Genomic DNA, 21,221 nt, shown 5'->3' with positions numbered 1-21,221 from the left:
TTTTTGTGGAATGGCCTGTAAAAGGCCCTGGTGTTTTACTAGAACAACACACAGTGGAATAATATTTTTGAGGAGTATTATTTCTAAATTTAAAATGTTCATTTCAGGAATTATAATTAGTGAAAAAAGGAGCCAAATAAATTTTCTTTAAAGACCAAAGAAATATTAACTTGTTAATTAATTGTATGCAGTGTTATTGTAGCCGTGTTGGTACAAGGATATTAGAGAGACAAGGTGGGTGAGGTAATATCTTTTATTGGATCAACTTTGGTTGGTGAGAGAGACAAGCTTTTGAGCTACTCAGAGAAGAGTTCTATGTAGCTCTTTCACCAACAGAAGTTGGTCCAATAAAAGATATTACCTCATCCATCTTGCCTCACTTGTTAAGTCTTATAAGAACAGGGAATCTCTTCTCTCTTCCCTCAGCTCTTTGAGTTATCAAGTATCATTGCTCCTGCTTCTGGTCTGTCTGTGTTTCTGTTATCAACCCTGTTTTTGAATAGTTTATATTATTTTTAGGGCCTGATCAGAGCTGGTGTTAGCCTTGTTGGATGGGAAGGTGAAACAACTCTTCACTGCCCACACATATACCTGACTCCTGTCCCCTGTGTACAAGGAAGCACTGAGGATTAGCAGGAAAGCTAGTAAGATGATTCTTTGAGATAACTGACTCATGTATATACAAAGCATGTGCCCCTTTTTTTCAGGTTCCATCCAAGCTCCTGCTGCAGGAGAAGCACAGTCCAGCTGCTTGTGCTGGGATCTGTGCACAGCTACCAACGCTTACAGTTTTGCAAGGGAGAATTGCCCAAATAACCTGCGAGATTTGGAGTTTGCTAGCATCCCAGGTTCTGGAGGGTCGCATGTATTCTATTAAATTTTAGAGTGTGTCACTACTGCTAAAAGCAATGAGCTCGATTAATTTCATGAGTGCTAACAGAATCCAGGAAGAAGAAAGTCCAGCAATTCCAAGAGCCAGAGCAACACAATTTGAAAACAAACATCCTCCAGTGGGGCATGGGGAAGATGGGGACAGAGATGGCAGATGCAAGGAACTACAAGGTACTCTGGCACCTTTGAGACTAACAGAAGTACTGGGAGCATAAGCTTTCGTGGGTAAGAACCTCACTTCTTCAGAAGACTTGCATCTGAAGAAGTGAGGTTCTTACCCACGAAAGCTTATGCTCCCAGTACTTCTGTTAGTCTCAAAGGTGCCACAGGACCCTCTGTTGCTTTTTACAGATTCAGACTAACACGGCTACCCCTCTGATACAAGGTACTCAGCACTTTTGAAAATCAGGCCAGTTATTTAAGTACCTAAATACGAACTGAGGGAACTAACATTAGGAATCAGTTTTTGAAGTTCTTGGCCAAATGTGTTTTACTCATCTATACCATCAATTCTGTGCACAAGGGATGGTGAAAAAACTGCACGGAAAAGTGTGCATGCAAGTTGTGCACACACAAATGGAGGCTGGGTCTGAACTCCTTTTGAAAATTTGGCTTATATGTACTTTCCTATATAATAGCAACAAACAAATTCCTATAGATATTAATGAGACAATGCATACTATGATTCAAATTGTAAATGGGCCCTTTGGAATTGAGACAATGTCAGTCTTTTCACATTACCATTTGTAGTGTTCTTACTATGCAAAATTTCAGCCAATGGATTAGCCTGTACATGTGTATTAAGTATTCTATGCCAAAAGCTTTGGACCCAGTTATAATTTATCAATGGACAAACTTTAATGTTCCATTTGTGGGTTGGTTTGTTTTTTTTTAACTGTAGTAAAAAATGGGGAAAAAATCTGCTTTTCCATTTACATTTTATTGGTTTTGAGGGACCCTATGCAATTCAAAGGAAATTAAATACAAAAAGTATATTAAAATAATATAAAATGACTTGTTCGATTTATCAAAAGCCAGAGAACACAGAGTAAGACTTTCACTTCATCCATACCTCAGCCAGTTTTTATGAGGCCCAGCTACACAAGACCTCTCACTGACCTGGGACCCCTCCCATACCAAAATACATAAGGTGAGTTCAGGCTGAAGTGGAAATCTTACCTCTGAATATATTCCTCTCTCTCTCTCTCTCACACACACACACACACACACATACACACTGTATATTTAAAATCTCACATCCATTTTTGAATAAACTTTGAATGAGATTTGCCTTGGTTCAATATAAAAGAATTACAAACCTGCTAGTTTGAATGAGAATTATACTTTTAAATACAGATATTCTTTGCTAATCTCCAGATTCTAGCAGAATATTTAGGAACTCTGGAGTGGGGAAAGCAGATCTAGTAAAAGTCTATGTCTCCAAAAAGATCAAGACTTTCCAGTAGACTAGTACAATGCCTCACAGCTAAAATTTTGCATAGTAAGAATACTACACATTTTAGCATGAAAATATTATTGATTAAAATGGATCTTATTCCTATTTCCATCTTAAATTTAGACTGAACAGGTTTTCTATTTATTATATTTCCTGAAGCCCCAACACCACCCCACCCAACCTACCAGACGTGCACACAACACATGCACAAATTTAAAAATAAAATTTTCTGTTTTATGCTGCTGGCTTTACCATAGGTGTAACTCCCACATTAAACTGCTGTGTTTCCATGACTAGCAGAGTGAGTCACACTTCAGGGAGCCTTGCAACAAATGGGAGATTTTTATTTATTTATTTTAAAATGAGCTGAGCCACTTTCTGAAACAACAAAACTTGGCAGGCAGGTTAAATATACAAGACCCATATGGCAAGGCTCCATAACACTCTTGCAACACAGTGCGCAGAACAACCGACACGGGATGAGCAAACAGAGCATTATTAGTGGCAATTTCCACATACAGTAGTGTGTAGTACAGTTAGCTTTACATTTACTTGAATGAATGGTGAAAATGAATGGCTGCACATTTTTTGGAGTTCAGATCTATTTTTTTCCAATCACCAATCCACCAACCTATACAAAAGTAAGACACCTCTTAAAGGAGGGAATACAGCACATGAATAAATAATTTGCTGAAGGGGTGGGCAAACTACAGCAATCCTAGCGGAGTATCCTCCCTCTGGAACAAATTTTAATAATACCTGCCATTCGGCACAACACTGCATTTCAAAGGTGAAAAATTTGCTCTTCAAAAGTGTCTTCCTTAGTCAGGAACAGAAGGTGCACATAGGCAAGATATTCAGCAATATCCAGAGAAGGGTATAAATGCTCTCAGAGGCCGTGAAATCTCCCCATACACCCTTCAGTTCAAACAGTGAGAGAACATGAATATTTAGGGTGGAGAGATGACATCCTGATACAGTGCAAACAAAGCACGAGGCATGAAATGGCATCCTTTGGCTATCTTCATTTCACCCCGTTCTCATTGCTGTCCCAATTTAATCTACTTTTAGGAGACATTCACTCAGTCACGGTAGATTTTAAAACATTGTGGAGGGGGAGTGAGGATAGCATTTTCTGATCTGGGAGCAAGAGCAACTTTTCCTTTGGAGTTTTACAGTACTTAAGAACTAGCAATGGAAGCCATTTGCCAAATTCATTTAGTCTCTGACAGAGGAACACATATGTGATCTCTTAATTTACAGCTTGCATGTACAGATGTTCACACTTAGTTAAAGGTTTCTTAATAGCTTTTTAAAAATAAAAGTGTGTTCATCATGGGTGTTTTATACATACCCAAACAATACAGCTAAGCTGACAAATGCCTCTTCATGCCTCACCATGCCTCTTGAATGACCAAAAAAAAAAAAAAGAAAGAAAGAAAGAAAAAAGCAGACTGCATTTCAGTTGCATGTACACAGAATAAACGTTATTTAAAAAGTCTGAATGAAATCTTTCATTAATTTCTCTCTCTATGATCTGATTCCAAGTTGAAAAATTTAGATTGCTACTAGGTTTATGTAGCCGAAAGCAGAACCACCGTTTGTTCACAGACGTTGCTTTGCTGTCTGCTATTTTTTTTATCCCTTTGCAAAACTTTGAACCCCATCCAGCTTTGACACACTGCCTCTTCAGTTAATAACTATCAAGTTTCCCCTTGTCTCCTGTCTACTTTTCTTTGAGGCAATTGCGCACTCAGCACCCCGAGATAATAACACACATCTATAAGATAAAAGCAATGGCATTAATGTAATTGTCTGCCTTTCTCTCTTTAGCCTAATCTTTTTTTTCCTTCAGTTTTGACTGCCTGTGTGACACCTGTTTTTGTCTCCTCTGATCCTACGACAGGTTTTCCGCTGACAAGGTTTTTGCCTGACAGAGATTCTGCCAGACAAGAACATAATAAAATATGAAGAACTGCTTGTCAGAGTTTCTGCCAATGCTCACATGAAATAGGGGGGAAAAAAATCCTGACTTTTTTTTTTTTTTAAGGGGCCCTGTGATGGTCGCTTTTGGCCTGTCAGGAAAACAGCCTCCCAGGCCAATTCCTGCAAGCCAAACAGGTGTTTTCTTTTATGTTTTATATATATATGTTTTTTCACCAATAGTGGAAGAAAAAGTTTTCCCTAAATTATTGCCTGTGATATGAAGGTTAGAAGCAACTTTGACTGTTTGGAGATACTCGATGAGAGGGGATATTTTTTAAACTCAGTAGTGAACCTTAAAAGAAAATTAAATTAAAAAAAATCAGTTCTTTTTTCTTGTTGATGTCTGGTATGATCAAAGGGACTTAACTGCTAGGAGAGATAGGGGAGCCTCAGTCTCTGTTCCCAGAGTAAAATACAGACTATTAAACATTCTCAGGGTGGGCAGGCTGTCTAAGTGAAAAACCAGGACACCTGTCACTGAGGGCAGGGGACGGTTAGGGAGGTTTACATGGGGGTGGGGGGGGGGGGTAAAGAGAGAGAGGAGTGAAGCAGGGAGAGAGACAAGAGAACCCAGTGCTCCCTTTCCTCCTCCTCTTCAAAAGCAAATCCCTCTTACTCTTTTCCTGCCACCATATGAATTTGAGATTCTATGTGGAGGAAGACTGAAGCAAAGAGGGAGATCTCCTTGGAGTGCCATGTGTGGGCAGGGATGAGCAGGTGTCAACATATGACATGCCAGGTCAGGATGGTCCTCGTGGAATGTATGCATTCAGCCAGCAGCCTAGTTGGCTGATGTGCCCTTCAAGTGGCCAGAGTCTGCAGGTTACAAAATTAGGACAGCACTGTTTTGTTTTTTTTAACTGATAGGGACAGACCATGAGAATAGGGACACAGTTATTTTAATGCATTAGTATAACTGTCTGACCTGGCAGAGATGGCCACTTCTGACCCGCACATGGGTCTACATTTAAAAAAAATTATTGTTGAGGATTACAGTTTGTAACAGAAGTTACTCATTTCATGCACCTAGGTTCCTTTGACTACCATTCATCTTTCAGCTTTCCTCCCTCTGCCTACTTGCCAAACATCTATGCCTCCTCCATACCCATCCTGAAGCATCCCTCCATCTACACTACAATGGGATTGGGGCCCAGCTGTATTAGTGTTGGAAGATTTATTATATATTCTTGCATGCAAGCAAGTTTGGATTAAGAGACTGAATTTGGAGCTTCCCAAGCTTCATTGTGTCACATTACATAATTTGTCTGGGAGATGCTAATCTTTAAATTAGCCTTAACATTGTAATGAAACATATATCACCTATAAAAAAAAAAACACCCACTTGGGTGGAGTGGAAAAGTATCATTTTGTAAGGCTGCCTTAAGAAGGCAAGCAGGACTTTGTTCTGCAAATTAAGACCATAGTGGAGTTTAAGGCTGATAATCCCCAAATCACTATTGGCTGCATGAGCCTGAGATGGCCAACAGGCTGCCAGCAATCACCAGTTGGTACAAGTGTCGTTCTGTTTCAAACATTACAAAGGAGCTGAAGCTAACCAATGTAACCATGCAATTGTACACTTAACTAGGTAACTATACCTAAGGCTCAATCCTGCCAAGTGCCTCCTGAGAGCTGTTGGGCACCCTCAAATTCCCACGGAGACCCTTCTGCCCTGATATCAGCGGTAGCTGAAGATGTTCAGCCCTTGTAATATCAGGCCATGCGCAGGGCCGGCTCCAGGGTTTTTGCCGCCCCAAGCGGCGGGGGGAAGCCGCGATCGCGATTGGCGGCACTTCGGTGGCAGCTCCACTGCGTTGCTTTCTTCTTCGGAGGCAGGCTCTTCCTTTCGAGAGGGACCCACCGCCGAATTGCCGCACGTGCCGCCCCAAGCACCTGCTTGCTGTGCTGGTGCCTGGAGCCGGCCCTGGCCATGTGACTAGTATTACCCTTTTTAACATCACTCTTTCCCACCCCCCACAACTAAAGAAGACACTTGTGGGTGATTGCCATAAAGTTCATGTACTGTGACCATTTCACATAGCTCCAGTTTAAATACACTTCAGCAAATTTGACTGCAATCAATTAGAATGTAATTAGAGAAGTCTTTCAGGGGTTTAAGTGTATGCTTTCCAGAATACATTTTCTGTTTCTGAAATCCGGATGGGAATGGGATAAAAAACTGGGGGGGGGGTGTCTGCTAAATTAATCTGGAGCAAATTTCCTCATAACTTGATAGCTTGAGTCAAAGTTCTTCCTGCTAAGTAAAGGTAACACAATGTTTTTCCCATCCAGTGATTGTTACATGCACAATATAAAAAGCAGAGGTAAAGTTACCCAAGGCCTCATCATTACATTGGAACATCTGAAAGCAATATGCAATTTTTATTCTCGCCATCAAATCCTTCTCCCTGTTTTAACCTTGCGCTGTTAGATTGAATGGAGTGGTTGAGTTTGTTTTGTTTGTGTTCTGCTTAACCTGGTGAACTCTAGTTAATTAAGATGTTCCTATAAACAATTAAGCGTCTTTTAGGATCGTTAGCAAGATATAAAATTTATGATGTAATAAAATGTAATAAACTGGTAAAGGGGCTAGCCCATCGCAGCCCTTCATGTGCAGCGGGATCAGTGTTACGGGTTTCATTCAGGTAACCGTGACCGCTTGTTACGAAAGTGCACAAATTGACAGCCACAGCTCAGTTGATACTCCTGCTCTGAAGTTCCACAGTACTGGTCCTATGAAGCTCAAAATCCAGCAGACAGTCCCAACCAATCTGCTGCTCCTGTTCATTCAAAGACTCAAGCCACATCTTCCTCAATGGTCATATAGTTAACCCCTACTTCACTGAGCATGTTCAAGGATGCCACAGGCTTTCATGCAAAGAAGAAACTGAACTGGGAGCTGCTACTGTCCCTTAATAGAGGAATTTCCATGAAAGCAAAATTATCCTTCATTATGCTTCATTAACACAATTAAATTACTAATATTTTTGCACTGTCCCCATATTTTTAAAGCCCCCCAGGAGTTGGTAAGTTCAAACAGAAAAATTTTCTCCTTACCAGGAGTGCTGCAACAGTATAGTGAAGAAGCTGAGAGCCATTGAACCAAACTGCAAACCCGGTATAAGATGGAAACCACTTCAAGCCAGCACCCTTAGTTACAGCTCCCATGCCCCTTACTGGCTTCTCTTCTCTAAAAGGGAAGGACCAGCTGTTGAAGACTTTCTTAACTCTCATCACTGGAGGAAAATCTATGTAGGCTTGTTTATCTCTAGATGGAGGCTAGTTTGTAAATGTAACTGTAATAATATAATTTAACAAATGGGCAAGTAATTATAATGTCTTGCATTTCTACAACCACTTCCATCTAAACATCTCAAAATGCTTTACAGTTAGTTGAGACTTCACAGCTATGAAAGTGGGTATTATACCTACACCTCTACCCCGATATAACGCTGTCCTTGGGATCCAAAAAATCTTACCGCATTATAGGTGAAACCGCGTTATATCGAACTTTCTTTGATCCGCCGGAGTGCGCAGCCCCTCCCCCCCGGAGTGCTGCTTTACCGCATTATATCCGAATTCATGTTATATCGGGTCGCATTATATTGGGAAGAGGTGTGTTTTGCAGACAGGAACTCCGAGGCACAGGGAAATGAAAATGACTTAATCAAGATCACACAATGCATCAGTAGCAGAACTAAAAATGAACGCTATGGGCCAAATGCTGCTCTAACATTACACTTGGGGGTTGGGGTGAGGAGGAGCAGAGAATTTGGTGCTGGACTTCTGAATCTCTGTCCCTTGTATTCACCGAAACATCTCACAGTGATACTTCAGTATTGGAAGCAGGTGATTCTTGCCCGGAATTTGTGAGGACTCTGTATGATCCATTTGTATTTACACTCTACTGACATATTTACAAGCACACAAAACCAGAGGAAAAAGGCTAATACATTGTGTGGTTTGTTTACGTGGATACTTTCTTTTTAAGCACAACAACTGTAAGCTGATGAGCAAGGAAACAAACTGAACAAATACATGGTCCTCCCAGGTCAAACTGAGAAGGGACCACTGATTTTAGGCAAAACAACTAGAACAAAAAGAAAATGATAGATTAAAGAGACTTTGCCCAGGGAGGTACAGGAACCTGGCTGTCTGTTGGGAACCTCAGCAGCAGTTAAATCCGGTCTAGAGCTAGATTAACATTACTTTTATTTTAAAGTCACTTTAACAACCATGAAGACTAAGGGCTGGCCCACACTAACCCCCCAGTTCAAACTAAGATATGCAACTTTAGCTACGTGAATAACGTAGCTGAAGTCAAAGTACCTTAGTTCGAACTACAAAGTACTTACCGCAGGTCCACACGCGGCAGGCAGGCTCCCCCGTCGACTAGGCGTACTCCTCTCGCGGAGCAGGAGTACCGGTGTCGACGGCGAGCACTTCTGGGATCGATTTATCGCATCTAGACAAGACGTGATAAATCAATCCCAGAAGATCGATTGCTTACCGACGAACCCGGAGGTAAGTATAGATGTACCCTTAGTTTTTGGTCTTCATAACCAGATGGAGAAGTAACTAAGAGCTAAAGAAATTCCTTTACAAAGATGTTTGTGGAAAAGTCCTATATAATTGAAGAGGGAACCAATAGGTTTCTATAGCCACTTAATATGAATTTACTCTGAAAACCTATACAATTTAATTGAAAATGAGTTTTTTATGAGCATCTTAAGTATTCTACAGCAAGATTATGATACTCTGTTAAATTCTACAAGATGGTTAAAAAATATAGAAAGATATTCTATTCAAGTCTACCTACAGTGTGCGCACACACAGCTCTCCCCTCCCTCCAAATTGCAATCCATGCCAATTTTTAGCCAGAGGCTTATACCTGTGACCTCCTTTGGTTTTGGGCCAGAGCTGAGCTCTGGCTTTGCAAACGTAATGCTCCAGATTTCTGTCACTCAACAGCTTTGGACTGAGATAAATGTGATAACACAGAAAGATTTTTAATTTAACATAACACTTTTTTCCCCCCATGCAGCTCATGTTAAAAGTCCTAAACCTCCCCACATTAAACCACATTCTCATAGAGACTTGTACAAAGAGTCTGGTTAGGGAGAGATGAAATTTCTAAAATTTTCAGTACCTGATAGGACAATAACATCTCTCCCCCCATCCTTTTCCCTTTCTCTCTCTCTCCCCCCACCATTCCCTTATTTGACAACTTTACAAATTACCATATAGAAATGGCTGCTCAGCCATTCGGAATGAACAAGAAGTCATAGTCATGTCATGCATGTGAACTTACGATAGAGCACTCTCTGGTGCTTGGTGGGGGTCATTGTTTTGATTGTTGGTCTCATTTACAGCAAGTTAGTGTGTGCATTATACAAAAACTTGACAGCGGAAAACTATTTCTCTGGCAAGATTAAAGTGTAACCCACATAGTGAGACTGGGTATTAATACTCGCTGGATGGCACCTTTTCAACCAAAAGGAGTAATGGCTATGCACTATGTGCTGCAAAACTCCAGTCAATTTCTGTTTCATTAAATCCACCAAGGAATTTGAGCTCAGATTTATTAGAGAAAAGGCCTGGCCAGCACCCAGCTTAGAGAAGAGGTCATGTGAAGTTCAGAGGACAGGTATAGCTCAGAGAGACCCTAGAGCACAGTGTCTAGAATAAAAGGCCCTGCCCAGAGCTGCCCTGTTCTGCATACACCAAGGAAAAGACCCGGCACAGTTTATTAGAGAGCTAAGGGCCAACTTATTGATCTGAGAAAAAGTCCACTTTTGCACAGGGAAACAAACAAACAAAAATATTCACAGGATACTTAATTGCCCTCAACAGCTCGATTCCAAGAATAGTGTGAGATTTAACTAGCTCAAGAATATTAATAGTTGCACAATATATCAAGAACGGGTCTGTATCTGACATCAAAGTGAGTTTAGATTGGTGACCAATTTATGGGAAACACAAGAAACTATTTTTGATTATATGACCATTTTTCAGCCAGTGTGACAGTGAATTCAGAGGTTTAATAAACATACAATAAAACTGACAATAGTGAAGTCTGATACAGTGGAACTCCATTTGTAGTGAAACAGAATGAAAGTCCTGACTAGTTTCAGCACACTGCGATATGCAAAACATGTTTCTTCTTATTGTGAAATTGTTCTGTGGAAAAATAAAAAAATAATTTCAAGAGGGTTCACTGTACTTCCACTGATACTGTATCAGGTCAGTAATTCAGTTGGACTAGATACCACAACTGTGGTACATCTGGTGGCTTGACAGTTCATATTCTTTTATCAATGACAGATCAAGTGTACAAAATGCTGAGTCGATGTAATCACTGGGATCTTATTACTGCCTAGCATAATTCTCCTCTCTCACTGGCCTAAAATAAGATTTTGGGGGGGGGGGGGGAAGTGGGAAGAGAGAAACATGCATGTAAAATACCGTTACCATTATCATCATTGTTAAGGTTGAACAAGTGGATTTTTGTACCTAATCTGGTATAGTTTTAAGGCTATTTTATTAGTGTTTGTTACTTGTCACACAACCAAAATATTAGGAGAAGCAGCTACAGTGCCTACTCAAAGTATCTGATTTTTTTCTTTAAAAAATACCAAATGGCCCTGGACTACACTAAATCAAAGTGCCCACACAATTTCACTATTAAGATTTTATTTATTTATTTTGTATCTTATGGGTCATATAAAGTGACTTAAGATTTTTTTTAACCCTTGTCTGTTTTACTGCTTTAGGCCTAGGAAATGGCTTATCCAATTTAAACGATTTATTTTTTTGTTTTAGAAAATAAATCTCCATCCAAGCTGACAATACGAATGCCAAGTTTCAGCTGGAAGGGAATTAAAACAGCCCAGTTCTCTACATCCCCTTAAAAAAAAAAAAAAGCAATCCACACAAGATACAACCAATTCCCTCTCAAGCATAGCCGTGCTAGAGCAGGGGGCTATACTCTATGCAGTTTTTGGCTTGAGCCTTAAAAACGCTGATGGTAGGATTACCACCATAGTGAAAGAGTGCAGGGTCAAAACTCGATAAACTGAACTTTTGCCAACAGAAACATTTATCTTGCCACAAAAGAACCGCTTTGATGAATCTGCTCTTATATTGACATCCTTCTTTGGCACTTCTGAATAGAAAAGAATTGAACTTGTAGGAAACCTTTCCTTTCAAGAAGCGCACAGCTCGTTTTAGGTGAGGAAAGAAAAACATGAGAAAGACAATGGAAACAGGAAAAAGAAACAGGCCAGCAGTTGCTATGTGAAATAATACCACTATGGCTGTGTGCCCTTTCCTTCTTGGCCCCAGAATTCCAACTGGACAATTATTAGCATGCATTAACTCTGTGTGGATGAGTCAGGGAAAACATCAGACAATTGCAACTGAGGCCTATTTTTGACCTCTTCAGTTAATTATGATTCTGGGTAATCAAGCTTGGATATGCTTGATACTTCTTATTGGAAACACCTATTGTTTGATAATCGAATTTAATAAAACACTACCTCATCTATCAAGGCTATGAGTGGAAATTCATTAACGAAAACCAGAAAAAAACCCTAATTAATGCAGTAGGAACTATCACTTGCATTCACTGAACATTGGTACAGTGTTTTGGGCTTAAAGGAAGTAATTTTGAACAGTAAGATGATTCACCAATTTTAAAATCCAGGTGCAATAGTACAATGAATTAATCAGTTCCTTTTGAATGCCCCTCTCAAATTTTGGAAAGTAGCTAAAGTCAACAAATCAAGCAGACTCATCACACAGTCTTCAGGAACTAATTTATAAGCCTATGCTTTGAGTGTGCATATGCAATGTACATCTGACTAGCCTTATACTGCCATAAAATGTAAATACTCTGGCTGCATCTACTTTAAAGGAGCTAAAAGAAAATAAAATGATTTTCTGCAGGTTGCATTTGTAAAGTTTACACTTTTGTTAATATCTAGCTGAACTCAACTTTTCTATTTGAAAGCACTACAGCATAGGAACAAGTGGTATGCCCAGTGCTTATAGCATTCATCTTTCACCTTTAGTACCTGGGCCATTTCTGTTATACGTATTGGGGTGGCCTCACACTATCTTCTAATATTCCAATTTTCAACCCATCCACTTCACAGAAAACTACCAACCAGAGAAATCAAGCCACACAGTTATGTGGAGTTCTGGTTAAAAGCAAAAAAAAACAACCCTGGGCTACTATAGTTCAAAATAAAGTCCATGCAGCACGCCATATGATTTACAAATATTCAACATGGAGAAGTAATTTGTCTGGGCATTGGAAATAAGCCAGATAAGTCGTCTTCCCTCCCCTTTGAACAGCAGATCATTGTGTGCGGATCCTGCACAAAGCCGGATGTCTACCTGAACTACAAAGACACTGAGATGGCTGAAAGCCCCTAAGAAAGTGAATGAATCTGGTTATACTGCAAGAGCATGTATCTTGTCTGAAATTTTGGGGAACAGAAAGAAGCTGTGCCCAATTAGGAATCCAGTTCATAATTCATCTGCAAACCAATTACCTACTTGTCTGTTTTACCTTCAGTATTAGCAGTGGGCTTTATCCATTCATTACAAAGCAACACAGGAATGGATCTGTACCTGCACACTGTGACGTTCTGTACCTCAAGGGAACACCCTGCACCCTCATATGCATCCTTATAATATGATTGTGTGGTATCCAATGCAAAATTTGTCATGTTGGGTGTCTTCGGAAGACTCATGATGCACTGAGCATTGTTCTTATAGTGATGTTATAGTAATTGTTGTTACAGTAAGGTTATAGGCTATAATTTCATGTATATACTTATGAGGCTGAAAATGTGTCCTCATGGCAAAAACACCCCAAGAGCAGAGGGGCAGTTCACACTTCATCAGGGCATGTATGGGACAAACCCAGCCCAGCCTCACAGGAACAAAGGACACTAGCCTAGGCAACAACAAAGGATCTGTTGGACTCTCGACTCACCCCCTTCCTTTGGTCAGTTTGAGACTGTGATGAGGTAATGTTCACCTGACTCTTAAGAGTGGAGGGGGCAAAGCCAAGAGTGAAGAAAGGACATGATAAAAGGGAGAGATGTTTGCCATGGTCTTCCTCTCTCTTCCACCTCATTCTAAAGACATCACCACCAAGCGACTGAAGCGCTGATCAAAGGGGAGAGCCTGGCTGAAGGGCAACCAGCCAGCCTGTGGTGAGAAGCATCTAAGTTTGTAAGGGCATTGAAAGTGTGAAGATCAGCTTAGAATGCATTTTGCTTTTATTTCATTTGACCAAATCCGATTTGTTATGCTTTGACTTATAATCACTTAAAAATCTATCTTTGTAGTTAATACATCTGTTTGTTTATTCTACCCGAAGCAGTGCGTTTGGTTTGAAGCATGTCAGAGACTCCCCTTGGGATAACAAGCCTGGTACATATCTATTTCTTTGTTAAATTGACGAACTCATATAAGCTTGCAGTGTCCAGAGGGCATAACTGGACACTGCAAGACGGAGGTTCCTAGGACTGTGTCTGGGACCAGAGATATTGGTTGGTGTCATTCAGTTGCACACTCCAAGGACAGCTTACATGCCAGAGGCTGTGCATGAACAGCCCAGGAGTGGGGATTCTCACAGCAGGGCAGGGTAAGGCTGGCTCCCAGAGTCAAGTATTGGAGTGATCTAGCAGATATCCGGTCCGGATAACACCAGAGGGGAACGTCACACATACTCTTTTCCCTTCCAGGAATGGGCACTCTTGAAAAGCCCCCTAGAACTGCTTGCTTTTCAGTTTTGTTAAGCATTTGGACATGCTTACTTTCAGCACACACACATTTATGCATTACACAGATATGCACAAAATACATAGAAACCAAGGACATTTTAGGAGGAAGGTACTGATCTTCTCCTTCAGATCTTACTGAAATAAAACAAAATTTATACAACACAACCCACTGGATGCTTGGAAAAAGTGAGAATGGAGAGTATGCTTGCTTCAGGTCTAATAGTCTGAACTGTAAGAAGGAAACTCAGACGTAAATTTATCCTGCAAAGATAGCCATCTCTCTCTTTTCTCCTGATGTTCATGAAATCATTTCAGAAGAAAATGTCTCTTTCTTATTTGTCTTCTAATTGCGTTTACTGAAACTATATTGGACATGATCAAGATACACATGGTTTGTGGTAGGTTTGTGACTGACTTCTTACAAAAAAAAATCCAACCCCAAGCATTTAGTGTACATTTATAAAATTTATTTAGATGCAAGCCAAATACATGAGCCCATTCCGTCTCCAGTTCTCCTTTACCTACTTTAACATAGCAGCTGAATTTATCTTCCCTAAGCCATATTATGAGGGTGAACTACCATCAAGGCTTTCATTCAGCCAAGGAGGATATACCAGCTTCATTCTGACATCCCGTCTCCAAAAAGCTGACGGTGGTATGTTTGAGTTTCCATGGGAATTCAGTGACTCTTTGGCTACTGCATATGGGCATGTGAACTCCACTATGCAACCATACTATAAACATCTTGCCTTCCTGCTAAGAGCTATGAGCATAGCATTACTGCTTGGAAACTAGAATATGTTCTCTGAGCTCTACACAGTGCTTAATTAGTGCCAGGGCTGAGCCCCGGCACCTCTGGGCTTGGCAGTTCACAGCCCCGGCACCTCTGGACTTGCTGCACCAGATAGGAGCGCTGGCTATACACATAATGTTAACAAACTCATTACATCCACTGACACTTGAAGCCACTGCTGGCATAATTGACCCTCTCTTCTCAAATGTAGAGACTGCTTTAAAAAAAGGACACATCCATGTGTGCATGGACAGATATAGCTATTATCACTATATCTAACGAGATAGAGAGAGATGGACAAAACAGAGAGGATAAAAGAACAGATATTTCTTACCATGTGCCACCCAGCCATGTTTACAATGATCACAGGTTCTCAGGTTAATCTTCCCTGGCTGGAAACATTCACATGTGCAATTTACCAGTGTACAGCGGATGGCCTGGAAAAAGAAACAAATGCACATAAATATCTTACCAGATACTTTTTTTTGTTCTTTAAATATCTGCCCATATGGTGGCTGGGGGTTTTGAACATAAAAAAAAGAAAAGGAAAAGAAATTCTAAAATGCAAAGCACTGTTAATTCTTTCATGTAGGGTTTATTTTTCCTTAAAATGCATATATCAATATCCCTGACCAATTATAAAAAAGTCCATTCAATAATAATGTATCCTATTATTCCATAGTCTGAATAAATTCTTAAATTCTTTAAAAGAATACAGACCAAGAACTCAAGTTTTTTCCAATCAAGTGCCAGAAGGAAAATGTTATTATAGTTATGTCTTCACATAGCACTATGTCACACTGGTTATAATCAAGAGTGAAACATGCACATAAAAATATACACAAAGGCAGAGCAAAGATCTCTTTTTTTCTACACCGTCCAAGCGTTGTTTTCATGTTTCCCTGTTGGGATGCACACACGATCTAATTCAGTTAAGTATCAGAAGGAAGCCACTGGTCTGGGAACTGGTGTTCCCAAAGCAGCAGTAAAATGAGAGAGGTACAGATAGGACTGGCTCATGATATACAGCACAACTTTCCTTTGCATCCATAATTTCTCTCCGATCTCCACACATAACACTAACTTTTAGTCCCATATAGTTATTAAAATATAAATGTTTTCCAAAAAGCAACAAAGAGTCCTGTGGCACGTTATAGACTAACAGGCGTATTGGAGCATAAGCTTTCGTGGTCCAATACGTCTGTTAGTCTATAAGGTGCCACAGGACTCTTTCTCACTTTTCACAGATCCAGACTAACACGGCTACCCCTCTGATACTTGACACAAATGTTTTCCACTTTTTCTTAAAAGGAAATCTACTAAAAACACAGACTGAATATTGAGATTTAAAATCTGGACAATGAATACATCTAACTAAACCCATTCTTAAAACTACAGTACTTTAAAAAGCTAAGCAAGTTTACTTTAGGGGGTGGGGGGAGGGTCCACAGAAAGTCAGCATAAATGTGGTGAGACCTGTGTTTCTAAACAGTGCTAACGATGACCTGTGCGCTTCAAACTGCTACCAGTAAATTTATGGCTTGCATTTAGGTGTAATTTGCATGGAGGTTTGTGAGACAGAGGGGACTTAGTCTGATCATTCACAGATTAACAATCTACTGTAACTATCAGTACTTCCAGGAAAATATCTCTCTACTGATTTAGATGCAATCAATGATTACTTGGGGGTTCAGTGGGGGAAGGGAGTTTGGTACCTATGACTGCAGATACTTGGGAGCTTTATGAATGCTGTTGCCTTACAAACCTCTCCTAAACTCTTCCACTTAAAAATCTGCAATACCTGTAAGTAACAGAAATGATCTTCTCTTTACTGAAAGCATCAGATTTGTAAGGAAAACAACATTAAACATTAGCATGGGCAAGCTAAACTCTTTGTCTGCTGACAATGAAAAGAGTTCAAGCTATTTTAAACATTTTATTTATTTATTTGCGTCAGACACAGCAACTTCAAGCCATTTGTGGTTTACTGACTCACTCAATCTGTATTTCTCTGCTCAATTTCTGATGCAGGAGTCCTTCCTCCCTCCCATCTAGTCTGCTCTTTTACTACCTTTGACTCTCAAAAGCCCTGATGGAATAAAATATCCAGATATTTCAGGGACTTATTCCCAAAGTCAACTGCCTTTACTCATTAGCTAGGTTGTAAAACATTGCTGTATGTATCATTGATTAAAATCATTAGTAATATGAAATATAAGGGCACAAAAGAACTGCTGACTATGCAGAATAATATATGTGTTTGTGGGTTACAAGGAAAAAAATTCTACTGAAAGGTCCCGTTTCATGTTCAATAGTTTATTGACTCAGTAATATATCAGGTCTCCTCTGGTCAGTAATGGTGTCTTTCTCTAATATGTTCATTAATTAATGAACTCCATAATTAATTGTACTGCAAAGAGAATGAAGGCATTACAAAATGGAATGGTATTCCTGTTATACTGTAAAAGATTTTTTTCCTTATAAACAAATGCCTTATTTCACTTATTTTTAAAAACTTTTTTTACACTAATCTGTTGTAGATTTGTTGCATTTCATGTTACTGCTACGCGCATACACACACACTCCCTCTGAAATAATGTCATTTGCTATTAAAAGTTGACTAGAATTTCCATTATGTTTTCCCTACCTATGTTCCCCCCTTCTCCCCCCCAAGATCTGTAGGTTGCCTGTAAAAATTGGAATCAGGCTGAAACTTGAAATACAGTACAATTCAGCCCAAGAATGACTTTTCTCTCATCCCTTTGAAAATGTTCCACTTAGCCATTTTAAAATGATGAGCTGAAAAAATGTTTACCAGCTTAGAGTGTCTTTTCCTCTTCTGTAACTAAAAAATAGCTTCAATCGTGCTGATAATATTACTTTACTTAATTGACTATGTGTTTCCTATGTTAAGAACTTATAACAGCAAAATGACATAATATTTGAAAATTCAAGTAAACTTTCCACAAACATAAAAATGTCTCTCTTTAAAATAGCTAAATCAGAAAACCTTACATAAGTGGTAAGTACTTTTTATTAAGGTATGTAATCAGACCCAGATATTTAGCCCAGCCTTAACTAGGCCTCTCTTTTTGCTCAACAGGAATCTTGATACTTTAGGCCATATTCTGGCTTCAGAGATGAAGGTACACGACTATAAATTTTAATGTGAACCATGCGGCATTTCTGAAAGATAAAGATGATGGCCTGGTGGTTAGGATGTTAGTTTGGGGGCCCGGGAGTCTGGTCGGCAGTGCAGCGGGCCTAAGGCAGGCTCCTTACTTGCCGTGGCTCTGTGCGGCTCCCGGAAGCAGTGGCATGTCCCCCCTCCAGCTCCTATGCGTAGGGGCAGCCAGGCGGCTCTGCATGCCGCCCCCGCCCCAAGCGCCAGTTCTGGAGCTTCCATTGGCCAGGAACTGCAGCCAATGGGAGCTGCGGGGGTGACGCCTGCAGATGGGACATCACGCAGAGCCACCTGGCTGTGCCTCTGCGTAGGAGCCAGAGGGCGGACATGCCGCTGCTTCCTGGAGCTGCTTGAGGTAAGCACCACCTGGAGCCTGCACCCCAACCCCTCAGCCCTAGCCAGAAGCCCCCTCCTGCACCTCAAACCCCTCATCTCCAGCCCCACCCCAGAGCCCGCACCCTCAGCTGGAGCCCTCACTCCTCCCACACCCCAACCCCCTGCCCCAGCCCCCTCCTACATCCCAAATCCCTCATCCCTGCCCCATACCAGAGCCCACACCCCCAGCTAGAGCCCTCACCCCCCCCCACACCAACCCCCTGCCCTATCCCAGAGCCCCCTCCCACACCCTGAACCCCTCATTTCTGATTGTACCCCGGAACCCATACCTCTAACCCAGAGCCCGTATCCCCTCCCACACCCCAACCTCCTGCCTCAGCCCAGAACTCCCTCCTACACCCCAAATCCCTCATCTCCAGCCCCATCACAGAGTCTGCACCCCCAGCTGGAACCCTCAAACCCCCCCCCCACACACACACTCCAACCCCTTGCCCCTGATCCCCCTCCTGTCTTCCGAACCCCTCAGCCCCAGCCCGGAGCCCCCTCCTGCACCTCAAATCCTTCATCCCTGGTCCCACCCCAGAGGCCTCACCCCCTCCCACATCCCAACCCACTGCCTCAGCCCAGAGCCCTCTCCCACATCCTGAGCTCCTCATTTCTGGCCCCACCCTGGAGCCCGCACCTGCAGCCGGAGCCCTCCCGCACCCCAACCCCCCGAGCTAGGAAGGTGAAAATGAGTGAGGGTGGGGAGAGCGAGCGACAGAGGAAGGGGGGATAGAGTGAGAGGGGGCAGGGCCTCAGAGGAGGGGCGGGGCAAGGGTGTTCGGTTTTGTGCGAGTAGCAAGTTAGCAACCCTACTCCGTGCCTAAATTCCCCATCTGCAAAGTGGGAGTAACAACAGAGAGGTGTTGCGAAAATAAAACGAACAAAGGTTGCGAGGTGCTCAGATGCTATGGTAATAGAAGCCATATAAGAACCTAAGACTATGGTCTTTAGTAAACAACACTTTTTTAAAAAGACAGTTTTAAGATTTGTTTAACATTTCTTTAATTAATCCAAAGCTAATGTAGTCCATGATGCCATCTACCTCAGGTCACTGAAGTGCCCAATACATAACTAATTTAACGGGGAATCTTTTGGTGGGATAAGCCAGGAGAATGGTATATCCTTATGCCAATGCACGAGGAGATATCCCTGTAACTTCCTTCAAATTGAAATTGACACACATACTCATTCTTGTCTGAAAATGCCTTTTAACATCCTGTGCTCTTTTTTTTATCGTATTTGCTTTAAATGAATCCCTCTCAGTTACAGTGAGTAACTACAGATTTGGAAAATGACCTAGAAAGCTGCATTTGGAAACTCTTCTTGAGATGCACACGGTCAATCAATGGAGGGGACGGACTTAGAAGTAGCAAGGGGAAGAAGGGTTTGTGTTTAACCAATAGTGTGTTTGTAAGTGATGGTGCAGCTTTGGCAAAACCGTACTAGGACATTTGTTAGTTCTTTATTTGCACACTGAAGGGGGAAGGGGAGATAGTGAAAGGGGCCTGATGTGATTCTGTAGCAGCTGAATACTGTATTCACTGTTGAGCCATCTGAATTACAAAGCAGACCCAAAAATGCAAGTGTACAACCATCCTGTCAGACATTTCAATATGATTTCATTCTAACTGTCAATGCAAAGTATTGCTAAATAGCTTTTATAGCTATGTAATATATTACTTCAAAGTGAAATGCAAAACCTATTTCTCTGACTTAGCTTTCCCACAGTAATACCTCCAACACGATAATGAAAAGAAAAAGAGAGGAAGAAAAGAAAAGAAATCAAAGACCCAACAGACTTGAAGAAAAACAGAGAAATACGGGATCTTTATGTATGGATTGATACAAAATAGCACAACTCCTCCAAAGAAGATCGTAAAGTGTACTCAGCCTATAGCACTCAGGTTAAAAGACTCCTTAAGTATTCATTGAAATGACATTCTTCAGCAGCTCCAAAGGAGCTGTTATGTTCTACCATGTTGATGATCCACAGATAATGGGAGTGTCATACATTTTTATACATCTTTTTCATAGAGGTCCTATTATAGTGCGTCTTGCATTTCCATTGAGATTCTAATGGTCTCCAAGGAACTTTTACAACAGCAATGAAAGAAACAATGATTCAATCGAAATCCATCCCAACATAATTTACACGACAGAGTCTTTCATCTTAAAAGCACTACTATTAAAATTTAAAAAAACAAAACATGCATATGCTAAAATATAATTCAGGTTTTCGTTTATCACCCCAGTGCCTCAACACTACCTCCTTGCTGTTTCCTTTAGTTGTGCCTATAGGGCCTATGCAAGAATATGGGAACATTGCCTGATATTCAATGCAGCACATAGCTCTGGGCACAATGTTACAGATTTAATGAAAAGCCTTAAACCTGAACTCCTAGACTTGTGTGGGTTTCACTCAGACACCGGACACTGGTATACTATAGTTTTGGAGCATTTAATTATATTTAACAAGAATATATCATTCACATATTAATAGGAGCAGCCCATAACAGTAATGGGAAATCAATCTGTCTGGCTCTTTTGCAGAGCTTCCATAAGAGACCATGGCCAATAACACAAGGGAAAGCTAGTGTGTGTGTGTGTGGGGGGGGTGATGAAGAAGAACATGGACTTCTCTTTATCTTCTCCTTGGGATAAAATGGGATGTACCATCAAAATTAGAGGTGGTCTGCAATGTTCTCAAGAATTTTGAGAAAGAGCTTATGC

The 21,221-nt window shown here is 40.9% G+C and overlaps 1 protein-coding gene across 15 annotated transcripts in view; it reads right to left on the bottom strand.

The window, feature by feature from the left end:
- The window catches only part of BNC2 (basonuclin zinc finger protein 2), a 445,041-nt gene that overhangs the window by 124,349 nt on the left and 299,471 nt on the right, over nt 1-21,221 (bottom strand). For 14 of the 15 annotated variants that reach the window (XR_010588655.1, XM_065549486.1, XM_065549492.1 and 11 more), the window contains one exon: nt 15,261-15,363. The exons of the other annotated variant lie outside the window; for it this stretch is intronic. Coding sequence is in view for 11 of the 14 variants with exons in the window: in XM_065549486.1 (XP_065405558.1) it covers nt 15,261-15,363 (103 nt within the window). In the remaining 3 variants the exon portion in view is untranslated. The remainder of the gene's footprint in view (nt 1-15,260; nt 15,364-21,221) is intronic. 15 annotated transcript variants of the gene reach the window in all.

The sequence above is a fragment of the Chrysemys picta genome, chromosome 6 (genome assembly GCF_011386835.1).
Source record: "Chrysemys picta bellii isolate R12L10 chromosome 6, ASM1138683v2, whole genome shotgun sequence".
Taxonomy (NCBI): domain Eukaryota; kingdom Metazoa; phylum Chordata; order Testudines; family Emydidae; genus Chrysemys; species Chrysemys picta.
This window is presented reverse-complemented; position numbering and strand designations above follow the sequence as displayed.